Source organism: Mesoplodon bidens, assembly GCF_964165515.1.
Source record: "Mesoplodon bidens genome assembly, chromosome: 11".
In the NCBI taxonomy this organism is placed as follows: domain Eukaryota; kingdom Metazoa; phylum Chordata; class Mammalia; order Artiodactyla; family Ziphiidae; genus Mesoplodon; species Mesoplodon bidens.
In genome coordinates, this window is record NC_138167.1 from 77,026,686 (window position 1) to 77,045,646 (window position 18,961).

At 34.9% G+C, this 18,961-nt stretch overlaps 1 protein-coding gene across 2 annotated transcripts in view; it reads right to left on the reverse strand.

Annotated features, from left to right (window-relative positions):
* Positions 1 to 49: 49 nt before the first annotated feature.
* The window catches only part of PARPBP (PARP1 binding protein), an 84,037-nt gene continuing 65,125 nt past the window's right edge, over positions 50 to 18,961 (reverse strand). The window contains exons 8-12 of one of the 2 annotated variants that reach the window (XM_081248386.1): positions 16,043 to 16,221; positions 13,471 to 13,552; positions 1,687 to 1,822; positions 1,089 to 1,225; positions 50 to 351 (exon numbers count right to left, since the gene is read on the reverse strand). In XM_081248386.1, coding sequence (XP_081104512.1) covers positions 340 to 351; positions 1,089 to 1,225; positions 1,687 to 1,822; positions 13,471 to 13,552; positions 16,043 to 16,221 — 546 coding nt within the window. In that variant the 3' untranslated portion in view covers positions 50 to 339. Of the gene's footprint in view, positions 352 to 759; positions 1,226 to 1,686; positions 1,823 to 13,470; positions 13,553 to 16,042; positions 16,222 to 18,961 lie in introns of those variants that run through there. The other variant, XM_081248385.1, reaches the window with a different exon arrangement.

The window sequence follows — 18,961 nt, forward strand, 5'->3', positions numbered from 1 at the left end:
TAAGTTTAATTGAATTTGGGTCCAATCATGACAAAATCAAACAAGACCATGGTTCAATTTACTTGATATTAAGTGACCCCTGCAAAAGATGTGAAATTAAAAAGTATTTAATTAGTTACTATAATTAGTTATTAGTTACTATAATTTTGATTTACTCAGAATTAGCTATACTAGGTCCATTCTTTCATTTCTAATCAATTTTGTGTGATACTAGTCCTTTAAACAATTTAAGCTTTTTTTTTCCTTCAGTGCTCAGGTGTATGCTGGGAAGAGTCTATCGACCTTGCTGGCAAGTCTGATACCTGTTGGTCCACATCATCATTTCAGAAGAAAACAAAATCATTTAATTGCCTGTGGGGAAAAAAGCCCTTAATGTTACTATGATTTGTATTATTTTAAATGTCTGTTTTCAAAGAAAGTAGTATTAAGATATACCTAAATGATATGCTTTACCTGTGCATTAAACTTTGTGAATATTCTGAATAATTATGACTTACTAGTATTTTTTAAACAATGCTTAACATGCTAACCTTACATACACTGCAGACCGAAATAATAAAGCACCATAATTTACACCTTGATCTCTTAAAAATTAAGTAGATGGGGGCTTCCCTGGTGGCGCAGTGGTTGAGAGTCCGCCTGCCGATGCAGGGGACACGGGTTCGTGCCCCGGTCCAGGAAGATCCCACATGCCGCGGAGTGGCTGGGCCCGTGAGCCATGGCTGCTGAGCCTGCGCGTCCAGAGCCTGTGCTCCGCAACGGGAGAGGCCACGGCAGTGAGAGGCCCGCGTACCGCAAAAAAAAAAAAAAAAAAAAAAATTTAGTAGATGCCTTTGGTGAATGGTTTTATATATACATAAATCTAAAGAACATAAAAGACAAATTCATAGTCTAAAAAACTGAGTTAACTTTGTCTGGCCAGTAATCAATTTGTCCTTGCCGGTACATTTGTTGCTTTTTGCAGCTCTAAGTAGTTTGCCATCTAATTTACTCTGCAAATCTTTTGATGCCTTAGGTATCTTAACATTTTTGTGTTGAGGTGGTTCGTTTCCATTATCACAGAGAATATTTTCATCATCCAAATCCACCTGTTTCCTTTTTGAGCCTTTATTTCCTGTCAGACTAATTGATTTTCTTGCCACTTTTTCATTTTTACTTCTGTCCAGATGAACATTTCCAGAACTTGTTCCAATTGTTGGTCTTCCAACAGGTGAATTTACACCTCCTGTTATGCAAGATGAAAAGAGGAAAGAAATTATATAATACTTAAAATTATTACACATGAGAATTTTACAGAAAACTTTTTAAATGGCTAAATACTTTAAAACTCATGATTTACAATCAAATAATGATATAAATTACATGATGAACAAATACAGCTATATTACTATCACATTTCTTTTCATTTTACCATATCACTTTTCATCCCTACAAATTTGCTTTGCCTGAATGCATAACACTTAATCCTTAAATGCTACAAGTTGTTTCTTAAATACATTTAGTTAAATCAAACTGAGTCCTATTCCTATACATATATTTGTACTTAGATATAACTTTTTAAATAAACTCAGGTCTATAAAAATATAAACCTTTACATTGCAAAAAAAATCTAGTTTTACTTAAGTTAAAACCAATTAGTACATTAGAATTGAATTGTTATTAAATTGCTCAAATAAGGTCAATTACCAGAAAGGTCATTTTCCATGTGAAGAACACACAAAGGCTTTGATGCTGAATTAACATTATTCCACTTATCCTTGCTTATCATGCAGTCATCTTTGTAAGTACAAGCAAACTGAGATCTAATTAAGGTTTGCTTCATCTGGTAACAGGAAGAAAGAAGAAAATATGCAATTTATCCTTTATTTTTATTTAGTTTTTCATCTAGACAGAAATTGTAGTCACTGAGGTATCAAAAATTTCCCTTAAATATTTCATTATCTGTGGGAACTTTTAATCCTTGATGTTTCATAGTTTGCAAACTCATTCATTGCTACAACCAGCATTTTTGTTCTTTTCAGTAATACCAGCTTTGTGTATGTTTTTGATAATTTTTGTAAAGGCTTAGGAAAATCAATTATAAACTCTTCAAAGGCCTTTGTTACACATTCCTATGTCTGAATGCTTTAGAAAGTGGTTTTATTATGTTTAATAATGATATACATGATATATGTAATCCTAGAAAAATACAAGTTTTCAATCTTAAAGAATTACAGAGTACAACTCTTTTAGGAAAAAATAGCACATGGAATTCAAGAAATTAGAGAAATTAAGGAAAGGAGAAATACTAGGATGAAAAAGAAAAATAAGAGAAGGTGAAAGAAACAAAGATAGGAAACTAACAAAGAAAGTGAAAGATAAAACAAAGTGGTGAATCAAAGGCATTATTTCTTAATTAAAAACATGAATATTTAGAAAATTAAGAAATATGATTTGATTATATCATTCTAAGAAGATGTGACCAAGTGATTTAATAGTTGAGTATTCAAAGTATACTCTTGTAATTATCTTCAAACATGACAAATAGGAGAAAATTAGAATGCTAAATTTAATTCTTAAGCACGATGCCAAGAAAGTATTTTTGGAAATGTATTCTGCAAACATAAAACCAGTGGCTGTTTTAGGGAGAGAACTTAATTTCAGAACAAAAGTAATCTACACAGATAATGCAAATTTCAACAATTGCAGCTGCTGTGTAATGCCATTTGGTTATAATAGGGAGATTTCTCCAAATAATTAGAAATCATCTCAAATCTTTTTCAGAAACAGACAAAGCTTATTTCAAATACATGATTAAATAAAGAGGACTTCAACAATTCAAAAATTAATACTTCAAAGTATAACTACATTATGCTGAATAATACTCACAGAGTATGTATTGATACAGTTCACGAAGTCTAAAACAGCATGACTTTATATTATATATTCAGTAATTATACACTATGCTATATATTCAGAACGATAACTACATTAACCCACTCAGACGTTTGCAAAGATAATAGCAGTGAAATCCACTAGCTATATTTTAGAAGAAATCAGAATAGTCTCCAGTCCAGCTGCTCCATAAAAGCAAGTTTTCTCAGGATGACAAATTTTGTATCTTCCTGAGTAATGGTGTCTATGAGAGCCTGTAACTCCCAGAGGACTAAAAATTATAATTAATTTGCTTGAAGATGTAGACAATTAGAATTTATATTCCATTTAAGCACAAATATACACAAAATTGAAAAAAATGTGAAAATGTAAAAGATGAAAAACTATGTTTTTAGAAGTGAAATACAGGAGGCTCCTGATAATGAATGGAGCTACAGCCCAATATCTTCATGAATCCACATGAATGCACCTACTATTATATAGTTTCTACCATGAGATGCCCTAAAATATAACTGAAGGTTTTAACTAGGCCTTTTTGGGCTTTATTAATTCCATAAGTAGAGAATTAAAACAATTAATAAAGCTATTAAAATAAATTTTAATAAAATAAACTTTATATTATATTACATCATATCATCACTGTAGTAAATTAGCCAAAAACATTTATTTCCATCTACAAAACCAATACTAACTGCTGACATCTTTTTATATGTTTCTTTCATTGCGCCAGAGTTACCACTTATAGAAAATTATAAACTTATTGCTTGCAGAGAGTTATAAAGAGTATGGTAAGGCCATGAAAGTAAATGGATGCTAAGTGGCTGGCAAGGATCACTCCCATAATATCCAGATAGTGATGGCACCTACAGGTGGCTTGGGGGACTAGAGCCTCCACCACAAAACTTTCATCAGTACCACACATAAAGCACTCTAAATAAAAATACAATAATTATATTATTTAATACAGACAACTGATGTTTTCTCAATCTCATGCTGCATGTGAATAAAAATTTCTTTAGAAAGCTGGCATTTTTATTAATTTTAAACATACATCTGAGTAAAAAGCTTTCTTTGCTATGTAAATACAGTCGCAAAATAAGTTCAATAAGCCCTCCTGACAGCTAGATTTCTTCTCCTTAGGCCCCCCATAGAGGAATTCTCTAGCCCTTAGGGACAGTAGGGCAGTTTCAGAAAACTAGGGTTAGAAGGCAATGGGTTCTTAAAATACGGATTATGGGTTGAGACGTGAAAGAAAATCAGTTAACCACTATATTTACCATGAAAAATAGTATTTATAAACATATCAAAACACAAGAGAGAACCAAAATGGTTCTATGGCAATCTTGGAATACTTATATCCAAAAGTAATAACTGAGAGTAGTTATATTGAGGGTGTTTTTTTTCTTTTTTGTAAAAGATTATATGTGTGTTTTTCCCTGCCCTGTACAAAGATCTTTTTTATCAATGACCACTTATTAAGTTCCAACTATGTGACAGGCACACAGTATACTAAAGAGAATACTAGGATGGCTTCCATAATCACAAAGACATTCTACTTATAAAATTTGCTGTTGACACACAGCTGGAAGAAATAATAAATAAATTGGATAATAGAATCAAGATTGAAAAGATCTCAGAAGGCTAGAACCATAAGTAGAAAATAATAAGATGAAAATGAATGAGGATAAACAAAGTCCTGTATTTAAGTTCAAAATATGAATTACAGATGTACAGGATGAGGAGAACCTAACTTAAAAACAACATATGAAATAAAGACCTAGAGATTTTAACTGATCATGAACTTGACTGGAGCCAACAATGTGATGTCCAACTAAGAAACCCGCACAAAGAAACAAGATGATGTGATGGAAAAGGCATCAGATTTGCGGTCAAAAGACCTGGCGTCTAATACTGGCCCTATCACTTACTAAGTAGATGATCTTGGGTAAACCTCTAAACCTCTCACTTATCCACATATAAATGGGAATATTTACCTCATAGAGTTGTAAGGATTTAATGAAGTTAAAAATATGAAACAGCTATGTAACTCTAAAGATATATGTAGATACTATACAGTTATTAATGTAGTAACATATAAAGAAAGTACTCCTATAGAGTAAGAAATCTGTTGAATTAGGTTTCTCAGGAACTGGCCAACCCTAAAGAGATTCTAGGAATGCAGCTCAAAAAATGAACTTACAATCAGCTTCTTCATTTTTGTTATTAAAACAATACAAGCTACATTGACTTGTATTTATAACTTAAAAGAGATTGCTTTTCCTTTGTTCATAAAAGTTGAATTTTTCTGCACAAGATTAGTGGCTACATAGAATTGAGATTACTTCCTGTTGCAAATCTTCCAAATCTCTCTGTGTATTTGATTTGGAATCACAAATAAGCAAAACAATTCCCTTTTGAAAGTGCTTTTGAAGTACTTAACAACTAAGAATAATGTCCAGATTCATACATGGCTGTTAAAATCATTTTATGTTCAAGTCACATGAGAGAAAAAGATTCAAAGTTTTCCTTTGTAGAGTGATTTCCCCCCTTTGGAAAGATTTCTATCCACAGTAAAATAGCAATGAACTTCAAACTTGCCAAGAATTGGAAAAGTCCTTTTGCCACAAGCTCTTTTTAAATTGAAATTATTAGTAGGTTCCCAGTTTGAGGAAAATAGTACTTCACATAGGAAAGCCTGACTCCAGTTAAATTAAGACAAATGAGTCAAAATACTGAAAAGTCACAGAAACTCTCAGTTAGCTGTATTAATAAGAAAATGAAATTTCTAAGCTCCCATTATAGCGGGGGCTATAAATTTTATCAACAAGTTTGGAAAAAGAAATTACTCAACATACCTATTAAATATATAACTAAAAATAAATATTTAAAATTCATCTTTTCATTCTTATATTATCACATTTTCAAAAGAACAGAGATTTGCTATTCTTAATGGCATATGAATTTGTAAGTATATCAAATGATGACTATTATAATTACTATGCCTTCATTTACACTTTGGAAACAGCATAAACTTTGAAGTCTTACACCTGAATACAACCACTGCTCTGTTACTTACTAGGATATGGTCTGGAAAATAATGCCTTCTAGATTTCAACAAGGATTAATTGGAATGAGGGATATAAAATACCTAGTATAACACTTGACACTTAGAAGGTACGCAATAAATCCCAACCTCGTTACTTCAGCCAAAACAAGTTCAAATTTTAGTTGCAGACTAATACAAACATCCCATTTTCATTCTAATGAAAAATGCTGCTCATTCCCTTAAAGCCTTTGCTTAATGTCACCTTCTCAAAGAGACCTGTACTGATCATTCCCTTTAAAACCAAAACACACACAAAGGAACACACTCTCCTTACCCCCCTCCGCAGCTTTAATTCCCGCCATAGCACTGATAACCTTCTAATATACCATATAATTCACTTGTTTGTTTTGTTTATTATCTGCCTCTCCCAACTAAAAGGTAAGCTCCATGAACAAAACCTTAGTTTGCCAACTGATGGCCTGCTCTGGCCCTCTTCATCACACAGGGTGAGGAATAAGTCCACAGGGACTTGGATATGCCCACTAGGAGACTCCTCCTTTTAGATCCTGTTCCAAGAACCTGGCACCCCAGAATTCCCTGCTTAAACTGCCTAGGCACTGGGCCAGCACTGGCCTCTTCCTCTAGGAAGGGCTGATTGTTTATGACAAGGGTGATAGGGAGTGGGATGTATACATTTCTGGGTGGAGTGTGTCTAACAGTACGGAACAGAACCAGGGTTAAAAGGATTGCGGGGGTAGACCAGGGGTTTCCATTTATGTTCTTGCACCCTAGTCCCACAAATATTGGGGGACAACTTGCCCATCAGGGCAGGGGTTTTTTTTAATACTTTTTTTTTTTTTTTTTTTTTTGCGGTACGTGGGCCTCTCACTGTTGTGGCCTCTCCCGTTGCAGAGCACAGGCTCCGGACGCGCAGGCTCAGCGGCCATGGCTCACGGGCCCAGCCGCTCTGCGGCATGTGGGATATTCCCGGACCGGGGCACGAACCCATGTCCCCTGCATCGGCAGGCGGACTCTCAACCACTGTGCCACCAGGGAAGCCCAGGGCAGGGGTTTTTGTCTGTTTTGTTTGCTGATGTATTTACAGTGCCTAGGACAGAGCCCAGTATCCAGTAGGCATTTAATACATGTTTGCTGAGTGCATTAATTAAGTAAAATTATAACACACTCTAACAGGTGTATGCAAGCAGAAGGTATGAGGGAACAGAAGCCAAGAGTAAGCAAAAGCTTGGAGGTAGAAAAAGATGTACGGAGAGTAAAGAAACCACAGCACACAGAAATGAGAGAAGTAGACTGGTAAAGAACAGTTAAAGCACCCTAAGGGCAAAAGCTCTGATATATCAATAGAAAAACATGTACAGAGTAAACTCTACTCTGTTCAACAGAGTAAGAAAACCATTTGGTACAGAAACAAGAAAGAGGTATACACACAAAGTTACATCACATTTAAGTACAGAGAACCATGCAGCTGAAGTCCTTAAGCCCCATTATATCCACTATTACTTTCAAGTTCTTAAATATTCCACCTTTCTTAGGTTCTCATGCACATATCCTTACAATAAGCCCCACAAAAAGTAACTGTTCCTTAAAACCACAAAAGCCACACCTTCCTTAACCTTGCCCCACATTATTTATTCACTTATTTTGTTCACTATGGAATGCACAGCCTCTTTATACTAGGTAAGACAATCTAATACTTTTTCATCAGGTTGTTTGCTCCACCTGAAATGCTCTCTTCCATCCTCTCTCCCTATTTAAATCCTATTTATTCTAATCTCTCATGGTCAGAGCACCATTTCCTCTACGTATTATGGGTTTTCAGTTATTGCATTTGTGTGTATCTTTAATCCACTAGAAATGCAACTGTTTAATATGCTGGCCATGTGTAGCTAATTAATTAAATTTAAATAGAATTAAAAATCGAGTTCCTCAGTTGCAGTACCACATTTCAAGTGCTCAATAGTCACACGTGGCTAGCACCTACAGTACTGGATAGCACAAATTACAGAACATTTCCACAGAAGTTCTACTGGAGAACACTGCTCTGGAAAGAAGCTTTACAATCTATGTCCTGTGTGTGTGTGTGGCACATACATGAAAGGCAGATGGATTTTCAAAGGACTCAGGGACATTTTTTAGTTTGCTGGGTCCATAATATTGGAACCCATATGCAACTGTACATTATTAAAGGAAACCACACATCTGTTCCTCACATCTTCTAACTACTACTTGATGTGAAAGGACCAATTAAGCTTTGGAAAATATTACAATCATTATATCTTCAAATACTATTTCAATCCTATTTTCTCCTCTCATTCTGAGGATCCAGTTAGGCATATGTTAGACATTTTCTGTGTCCTACTCTTCTATTCTGCTTTTTTATTCTTTATCCTCTCTTTGCTTTAGTTTGGACTTTTTTCTAATGACCTATCTTCATGTCCACTATGCTACCTAATGCTATGTCTGGTCTACTATTAAATTCACCTAGGGACTTCCCTGACAGTCCAGTGGTTAAGACTTCGCCTTTGAATGCACGGAGTGCACGTTCAACTCCTGGTTGGGAAGCTAAGATCCCACATGCCTCGGGGCCAAAAAAAAAAAAAAAAAAACCATAATAAAGAAGCAATATTGTAACAAATTCAATAAAGACTTTAAAAATGGTCCACATAAAAAAATCTTTAAAATAAATAAATAAATTCACCTAATGAATTATTAATTTTAGATAATGTTTTTACAGTTCTGGAATGTCTATTTGGTTCTGATTTAAAATTTTTGATTCTTGGGAGTTCCCGGTGGTCTAGTGGTTAGGACTTGGCACTTTAACTGCCATGGCCCAGGTTCAATCCCTGGTCAGGGAACTGAGATCCCACAAGCTGTGCAGCTTGCCAAAAAAATAAATAAATAAATAATTAATTAAAAAATTGATTCTCTGTTGGAATTTCCCAATTTTTCATCCATTTTGCCCTTTTCCTTTAATTACCTTTAAATGTTAAAAAAAATTTAATTCCTTGTCAGCTGATTCCAGTAGCTGGGTCATTTGTGAGTCTGCCTCTATTGTTAGTTTTTTCTCTTAATTAAAGGACAAGTCTTCCTGTCTCATGTCCAGTATATAAAGGAACTATAGAGGCTCCAGATGAAACCTTCTATCAAGAAGTGTTTCCCTTGTCTCTGTTAGGCAGACACAGAGAGGGGCTGATAACCGCAATGCTGGCAGGGACTGACCTCAGTCAAAGCTGGGTTGCAGCTGTCATAACTCATATTTGACTTCTGGTTCTTAACCTCTTCTTCGGGAATGTCCCTCCCAAGCTTTCAACTGAGAGCCTTATGGATCTCTATCACCTCTGACCTGAAAGTCTGGGGGATTCAGTCTGTCTTTCAAAGGTTTTCACATTGTGTTCTTTGGTCTCCCAACTCACTTCATTTCCAAGCGTGGCAAGTATCTTGAGAAGGCAACAGCCATGCATTTGAGCCAGGTCACACTCCTCAAGAGAAGCCTTGTCTTCTGAGCTACTGCAAGACCACAGGTGATTTTAGTATACTGGATTGAGGCTCCTTAACCTCCCACTCAGCTCCAAAATTCAGCATAGGTGCCGTAGGTAAAAATAACTGTGCATTCAGGGCCCCAAAGTTTCCAAATTGTTGCCAGCACCTCAAGACACCAAAATATTTGTTAGTTCCTCTTTCCATCAGTGAGTTCCTTTACATGGGCCAACATCAATCCTTGGCTCATACCCAAAATTGGAAAAATAATCCCAGGGAAGAAAACTCTGATAACAGACTGTTCACCTCAGAAGAACTTTACCCTCTCCAGATTTTTAGTTTATTTAAACTGTTTTGCTTACATAGCTTTCTTATGTCTTTTAAATATATTTTCCCCAACTTATCTGCCTTTTATTTTGTTATTGTAGCAGAAATGGTATTTTGCCATGATCTACTACATCCTAGTTAGAAACAGAAGCCTCCAAGCCTGTGAGTGATTTCTTGATTGTTTCCTCCTTATTTGACAGCATTTTACTTGCTCCTCAGTTACATTTTGAAGGCTGTATATTTTCTGTTATCCCTCATTTTTCTGTAGCTTGAAGAATGGTGGAGGCAAAAGTAACGTTCAGTTGAGGAGATAGGCAATCTGAAAAAATTTCTGGGTTGGTTCCTCACTTTCTTCTAAGAATTTATGTATTATATGTACCATAAAAAGTCCCTCTACTTAGAGGCTGTATTTCGTTCAAATGGAAGGGGATCATTTGGATAATTTCCACAATTCAGTATGCAGCACTAGAGCCTTCACTGTGTCAATGTGTAAATCCCAGAGTTCATTTTCCACATTACTATGCAGTTGCTACTTCTACTATTTCTCTAAAAAGAAAAAGAAAAAGAACAAACAGTTGGCTTCTCAGTTTTGGAAATATTTTAGTGATAATTCTCAGGACTTTGTCAACTCACTAGCACACTATGTGGAGACTGGGGCTAGATTAAGTTGCTAAATCATGTTGTGCCTTTTCCCTCTGAAATCTTCTTTCCTTCCTTGGCCATCGTTTCTGAAGTTTATTGTACCCAATTAAATTATTTTCTGTTGTTTGCTCTTGGTGAATATTTTTGCTAGTTATTGCTATTTTGTACTCATTTTAAGTATTAGGGGAAGGAAATTCTAATTGAACTCAATACACCATTTTATTTGGATATACTCAGTTTTGGAATACCCTAAAGGTTAAACATGGATGTCTAATTTTCCAACACCATGAGCCTTGTACTGCCTGGTTGCTTATAATAGGTACCAGAGTTAGAGCCAGTCTATTTTTTCCAACTACCTATGTCCTAATTTTCACTGTCCCAACTATGCCAGCTTTTAAAGATCTAGCATTTTTCTGATCCACTGACTTAAATTATTAAGTTAGTTAACGGTGATGATTATTCGGACATACATATAATACAGAGGAAGACACTAGACTCAGAATAAGGAAAAAGATATGTATACACAACTTTTCAGTTGTGTCTAAAAAGCAAAATACGGCTAAATCAAGCTGGAAGGAAGAAAACTAATTAATTTACAGGGACCTAAGAAGGTAAGTGTCTCCTTGAAAGATCTTATAATAAAAAGGTATGAAGGTACTTGTATAAATCACTTGGAAACGGGTAAGAATGGGAATAAAGCATTCTCTAAAGGTTCCTAGCAAACCCATGAAGGTTCAGGAAGAACCTTCTAATTTCCTTCCCAGGGGAATTTATTTGACCATCATAGACAATTTTCCAAATAAGCTACAGTAGAAAATAAAACTTGAGCATTTCAAATGAGTTAATGAACACTTTCCAAAGTGGTTTCATAGGATTTGGGGATCAGGACTGCCTATTTCTATTTATGAACAAGGAAATGAAAATCCAAGAAAAGTTCATTTGCCCCAAATAATAATGACATGGATATTTCACAATCAAGTATGATCTACAACATCAAAATTTTAAGTTCTCTAACAGTATCTACCTTTGTCTTTCCAAGACAGTTTTTCAAGTGTAGATCATATATCCTTTCCATGATAAAAAAGAGAATTAAATGCCAAAAGAGAAAAAGTAACAGGATAATAAGATAAGAAGCTGTTAAACTACTTTTCCATAGTTACTTAGTAGCAAATATTAGCAGCATTTTTTGTTATTCCAGCAAGTACTCGATCTGGCCATGGTTCAGCTGTATACCTGGTTAAACCAATTATTTTCACACTTTGCTTCCATAAAGAGTACTGTACTATAAAATATAACCATAAACACTAATTCCTTCCTTTCTCTATTGCCATTTAGTTTCAGAGCTATGTGGAGTAAGCCAGCTCCACTATTAAGTAACGGAAGCAATGTAATTATAGTCTCATTAGTATTTATCCATGGCTTTGCATAATGGCACAAAATATTTCCTGGTAGTTATGATATCTTGGATAAGGTGCTTTCTCAAGGATTTTGATCTCCTCATCTATAAATGAGACTGGATCAGATACTGTCTCTTCTACCTCCCCAAACTTTACAAATGTGTTCATAAATTTTACGGTAATTAGTTGACTCTTACCAATTTCTAAAAACACCTTCTCATTATTCAGACAAATCTTTTCATATTGATTTACTTAGTTTAACAAAATATCCCAATGATCTTTATTTTTATTTTTTTTTTTACTTTTTACCTGAATTTATTACATATAGAAGATTGCATAGGAAGATAACTTTTATTGTTAATCTATTAGGTTCCAGACAATTTTCTAAGTAGTTTACAGATATCTACTTCACTGTTTAATGGTATTACTTGAATTCTTTTTTAACATCTTTATTGGAGTATAATTGCTTTACAATGTTGTGTTAGTTTCTGCTGTATAACAAAGTGAATCAGCTATATGTATACATATATCCCCATATCCCCTCCCTCTTGCATCTCCCAATGATTTTTAAATGAAAATATTAAAGTTTGTCAGTAGCCATAGCAGGGAAAAATTAAAGAATTTGTTACATTTCTGTTTCTAATCAAGTCCAAAGGATAGATTTTTCTTCAAAAATCTTACACCTCAACTACAAGTACTTAGGTTAATATAACAAAGAATTGACAAGTTTTTTCACAGAAAAATTATATAAAAATCAATGACGTAGTCCACAGATATTAACTACTAACAGCTACTAATAACCAATAGGAAGATAAGACTTATTAATGTAAATAAACTAAATGGATTTGGGGTATGTAGAAGAAACAGATAACTAAAGGCTTTGCTAATTGGGACTAACTTTCCAAATGGGAATATAAAGAACAAATTAGAGTTCTCAAAGTTATATCAAAAGATGAATAATTATTTGATAATTTAAGGATAATTGTAAATTTTACATGAAAATTTTGTTGAACAAATGAATGAATTCCCAACCACAGAACAGTGTCTGGCACATAGCAGATACCCAATAAATGTATGCTGAATAAATCAATGAGTTAAAAACAAGCTTCTTTTTTGAAAAATAAGACCAAGAAAAATTTAAGTGCCTAAAAACATGTTACTGACTACTTATAGGCACAAATGTTTCAAATGAGAACTGGGATACTCAATTCAAACCAAGTGAAAATATAAAGAATAGCTCTAGTCAATGAACAATGTGAAATGTCCTCCTTGTCTCAATCCAAAATCAATTATATTCTGCCATTATGTCTTCAGATGGGAACAAAACTGCAATTATATGGACTCTCAAGATTCAGTTTAAGATATTAGAAATGTAAATGAGAAAACCATGTCCTCTTTATTTTCCCCCTCATTCACTGAACACATATTTATTGAACACTTACCATAGCAGGTGCTTGTTCCTTTCCTTCTTTTAGGTCCAAGGTATTGAATAAACCAGAGACAGATTAGCCAAGATTGTATTAAAAGGAAGGTTTCTGTATGTCAATTGTCATAACTTATTTTCCATTTAATTCCTATTGTTCCATGTATAATGTATGTTTATAATACCCAGCTCAGCTGTATATATTTATTCTTCTAAAAGTAAACCGATTTTTATCATTTTCATGACAGTACATTAAATTGTACCTTAATTGTTTTCTCTTGCACTGACATATGGATACGTTCCCTTAGGGGTTTCATCGATGAATTATTCACTTGTGTGGGAGATCTAGTCCAAAAAAAGCAAAAATTTATAAACCAAAGTAGCTTTTAAACTAGTTTACACCTCTCCGCTACCCAAAAGCTGTTAGGAAATAAAAGTTTATTCTGAACAACTGAACCTAGTTGTTTACAATACTATTTAAAAGTGTCCATATTCCTATTCTGAGAGTTCTAAATACTAATAATTTGCTTAATTAATTAATTCAGTCACTAAATATTTGAGCTGCTACTATATGTAAGGCACTGTATAAGATGTTGTGAAGAATAGAAAGTTCATTCATTCACTGGCTCTGAATTCAGGCATCTTGATCTAAGTAAGGGAAATAAGATATCCACATAACTAAAATTCAAAATAAAAAAGGACAGATGCCATGGCAGGGAAATTCAAAAGAGAAAAGCATAGTTTAGAAATAGGAGGGTCAGAGAAGACACGATAGAGAAGGAGACACTGGCAATTTGGAGCCAGACAAACATGGATTCCTCAGTAAATTCCTTTTTAGCTTAATAGAGCCAGAGTCATAACCCCTTTGCGTCAAAAGACCATTACAGGGCTTCCCTGGTCGCGCAGTGGTTGAGAGTCTGCCTGCTGATGCAGGGGATACGGGTTCGTGCCCTGGTCCGGGAAGATCCCATATGCCACGGAGCGGCTGGGCCCGTGAGCCATGGCCGCTGAGCCTGCGCGTCCAGAGCCTGTGCTCCGCAACAGGAGATGCCACAACAGTGAGAGGCCCACGTACCGCAAAAAAAAAAAAAACCACATTACATAAGAATAAAGGGGGCTTCCCTGGTGGTGCAGTGGTTAAGAATCCGCCTGCCAATGCAGGGGACATGGGTTTGAGCCCTGGTCCAGGAAGATCCCACATGCCAGGGAACAGCTAAGCCCATGCGCCACAACTACTGAGCCTGCACTCTAAAGCCCGCGAGCCACAACTACTGAAGCACGTGTGCCTAGAGCCCATGATCTGAAACAAGAGAAGCCACCGCAGTGAGAAGCCCATGCACCACAACAAAGAGTAGCCCCCGCTCACCACAACTAGAGAAAGCCCGTGCACAGCAACGAAGACCCAATGCAGCCAAAAATAAATAAATTAAATAAATAAATGTATTTTTTAAAAAAAGAATAAAGGATAGTCTATTCTAAGAAAGACTAGTTTATAACCCTACATTGACTTACATTCATATACATTGTCCTTAATTTTATCACTTCAATGCAGACCATTAAAAATATACTTTACCATGGACTGGTACTTGTCTGCACAATGACAATTGAAAATGCTAAGGTAACTATAAACGTGTTTGGCCACATGATTGAGTATAGAAAAATACCTCTTTAAAATGTATGTGGGGATTAATTTTATTTAGAAAATCCTATAAACACAAAATAACTTTCTCTAAGAAAATGACAGAATTCAATCTAAGAGAAAATCTAAATCATTTGTATTTCTACCTAAAAGCAAACTTTGTTAAACAGAAGTAAGTTGACAGGAGGAAAAAACAAAGGTTCATTTTCTTTATACTCTTTTCTGGGATTCCAACACAGGGTATAAGTAAATCATTCACAAAATAAATTTTCATTGCAAAGGAATTAGAAGACAACACTGAATGATAGAGCATTATAAAGTTTCTCTTTAAAGAGAAAAGACAGTGAAGCACAGGAGAGAGAGAGAGAAGGTAAAGCAATCATAGATAGATATGAACAATTTTAGACTAAAATCAGATTTCTAGAAAGTAGCTCAAGCAGAAAATAGAAAAGATCAAACAGCACAATTTTGTAAAAATCCTCCACAATGTAATAATACAATTTTAAACCATTATTCTAAAATTTTAAATGTTTCTATAAATGAATGTTCATTAATTAAAAAATCACCAACTCAGTGTTTGACCGAATTGTTGTTAACTGGTGAGTATCAATGTCTTGCACAGAATACCAACAATAATTTAGTATTTTTTTCATAATGCGGTGAAGAACAAGTAAATGTCAACTCCAGTGTAGTCCGGTGTATACCAACTCTCCTATTCTCAGGCAAAATAGCACAATCTTTGGAGCAGAGACCTCAGGTTCTGGAGAAAGACACCTTTGCTGCTTGCTAACTTAGACAAATTGCTTACTATCTCTCTCAAGTCTCTAATTCTTCACTTATAAATTGGGGATACTACTAAAAGAGATTGCTGTGAGGGCTGATATAAGTGAAAGCATTTAGCAAAGTTTTTGACACAAATATCTATGCAAATATTTCCAAAACAAAAAATAAGAAAAAAACAAAAACAAAAAACAGCATACTCTCACAAAATACTACTTTTATATATAACTCCCTCACATTCAAATGTTCAATCTCCCTTTAACTAACTTGTTTTTTCTCTTCATACTTTTCTATAGTTCCCAAGTTTCCTAACCATAGCATGTATTTCTTTTATAACAAATGAGGTGTTTTTTTCAAAAATTTCCTTTATAGACTTAAGTTAATATTCACATACATATAACTTCCACATTACTTACCTAAAAAGTGTAAGAATAGAAGTTCCATTATGATGAATTGTGTTTTCATCGTCATATAAAAGCTCTGCTTTGTTTTTGGTAGGAGCACTGGCTGCTTCTTCATCCAAAAGAACTAGTAAAGTTTTCACAGTATCTCTGCCACAGTATGCAGTGCCATGGTTTATGGCATGAGATTTTGGCTAGAACAAGAAACAATTTCAAATAAATGTAATAATCACCCCAGCTGGGTCAATCAGCCACTCTTTCCCATTTCATGTACTATTGTCCTCCTTCCTCTTCTATTAAGCTATAAAAAAAATCAGCCATGAGAAGTGGCTCTAAGGCATGTGAATATTTATCCCTCAAGCCATAATAAAATCAATCTTATGAACTTCCAGAAGCACAAAAAATATAGAAAATCGTATCATCAAAGGAAGACATTAGATTTTGGTCAAAATAACATTAGTCTAAATCAGAAAGTTTAGCTACAATCTATGTGATCTCAGCCTCGTGACTTAACCTCTTTGTATACTGATCTTTTTTCTCTCTCATACCAGAAGTGAGATTCTGGTGATCTGAATACCAACCCCACAGATGGCTGTAAAGATCTACTCAAATGCAAAAATAAAAAAACTAGTTGACCTTCATTCATTCAGTAATCACCCATAAGCACATACTAAGTCCCAAGAATTGTATTTGAAGCTAAGGCTACAAAGGTAAGAACTAGTGTCTCAAGGAACCCATAGGCTCTTTTAATAAATAATTAACCAATAATGGCATTACAGAGTGCTAAGTGCTATTTCCTTTTTTAAAATTTATTTATTTATTTATTTATTCATTCATTCATTTATTTATTTATTTTTGGCTGCATTGGGTGTTTGTTGCTGTGTGCGGGTTTTCTCTAGTTGCAGCGAGTGGGGGTTACTCTTTGTTGGAGTGCGCGGGCTTCTCTTGTTGTGGAGCACTGGCTCTAGGCATGCCAGCTTCAGTAGTTGTGCCACACAGGCTTAGCTGCTCCACGGCATGTGGGATCTTTGCGGACCAGGGATCGAACTCGTGTCCCCTGCACTGGCAGGCAGATTCTTAACCACTGCACCACCAGGGAAGTCCCCTAAATGCTATTTCGAAGAGAATGTATAAATTGTGCAGTGGGAGCACACCAAAAGGTCATGATCAATTTACCCTGGGATCAAGGATGGCTTCATAGAGGAGACACAAAAGGGTAAGAGAGAACATGGTATTTTCAGAGACTACATAGCATGAAACAGCTGAAGAACAGGGTAACAGAGAGGGAGTCATGTGAGATGAGCCTGGGAAAGCACTGTATATCAGACAAAGAAGTTATAAGTCAATCTGTTACAAGGTTAAAATCTCTTCCTTTATTAAGCAAGGAAATAAAATGATACTATTTACATTTTAGAAAAATGACAGCAATGATGGAAATGTGTAAAATATTTATACTCCAGGGTAAGACTGTTATTAAATCTGGAGACAGGACCACAAATTATGAGACTGTAGTAGTCCAGCTCAGAAATGAAGAAGGTAGTAGCAGTGAACTAAAATAGTAGCTGTGGAGATAAAGAAAAAGCAGATTAAAAGGGGAGAGCTGGAAAAGCTTAGTAACTAGATAGAAGAATAGGGAAAATATATGATAAGATAATATTACACAGACACACATAAGAACAAACTCTGATGGCATTTCTGGCCGGGTTCATACCAACTAACCAGTTGTATGTGCTGTATACCTCCGGGAAAGTTGCTTAACCTCACTGTGCTTCAGTTAAATCATTGGTAAAATAGGGATGATGATAGTGCCTAACCCATAGGGTTGTTGGACATTGGGCTTAAATATCAGAGTCGCCCTTTTGAGGACATCTGTTATAGTTGTACCTCTTTCCTCAGGTTTCATCAACATGGTCTTGGCCTCCTTTCTCTACTTGGCTGACTCAGGCTACCAAGTGAACTGTAATGTATAGCTACACCAGATTTTTAACAAATTGCCTATCACAATCTGGTGCTTGACATATATTTTTCATTAGTACCAGAGAAGTCCATACTGTTTAATACTAACTTCATTGAGAATTACTGATTTGTATTTTTCAAAGATGTCTAATTTGGTTGAAAACATAAAATTAAGAACCAGGTTGTCTGCATCTTTATTTCTTGTGACAGGAAATGGGAGAGATTGGGTACTCTTAATTATCTGAGCTGTGACAGTTCCTGATTTATACTTATAATAAAACCTGGTTGTCATTTGAGCCAAGCTGTCATAGGAAGTGTTAACACACATGAAATATGTGGGGAAATAACTCAGAATCTCCCCCCATGTCCCACCTTCAAGTTAAACTAAAAACACGATTATAGAAAATAGCTAAAAATAGTGCCCGAGGGCTGCGGAAAAATAAGTGAATCATAAAAATTAAGCAAAAGTCTTTCTTCATACACGGGCTATCACAATTATACCTAATAAAGAGGGGATTTTGTTACCTGAACAATTAAACTGCAACAAATGAATTACTATAACACGTATTCCAAAATTCTGTTCTAGAACTAAAAACATGGTAGTCAATTTCTCCTATAAAACTATAGTTTTAATACTTTATAACGTCTGACTATCTATGTAAGAAAAACAAGAAAGAGGTAAATTTTCTGGAATATATAATTAAACAATTACTAAGTATAGGAAAAATTCCTAATGTCTGCAGTAATCTGGCAATGGAGTAGTAAATAAGAGATCATGGAAATAGAAAAATTCTATAAAAGAAAAATAAACTGCTGAGTAGAAACTATTTCTGCTGTTGTTCTATGGAGTGCCTAGTACTGGGGTCATAACCAGAGACACCAGACTCTTATACCTGATTAACTGGGAAAATAATTGTATTATAAAAATAATTATTGAAAAATATGACAAAACACCTTAATATCCATCAAGAACTATAA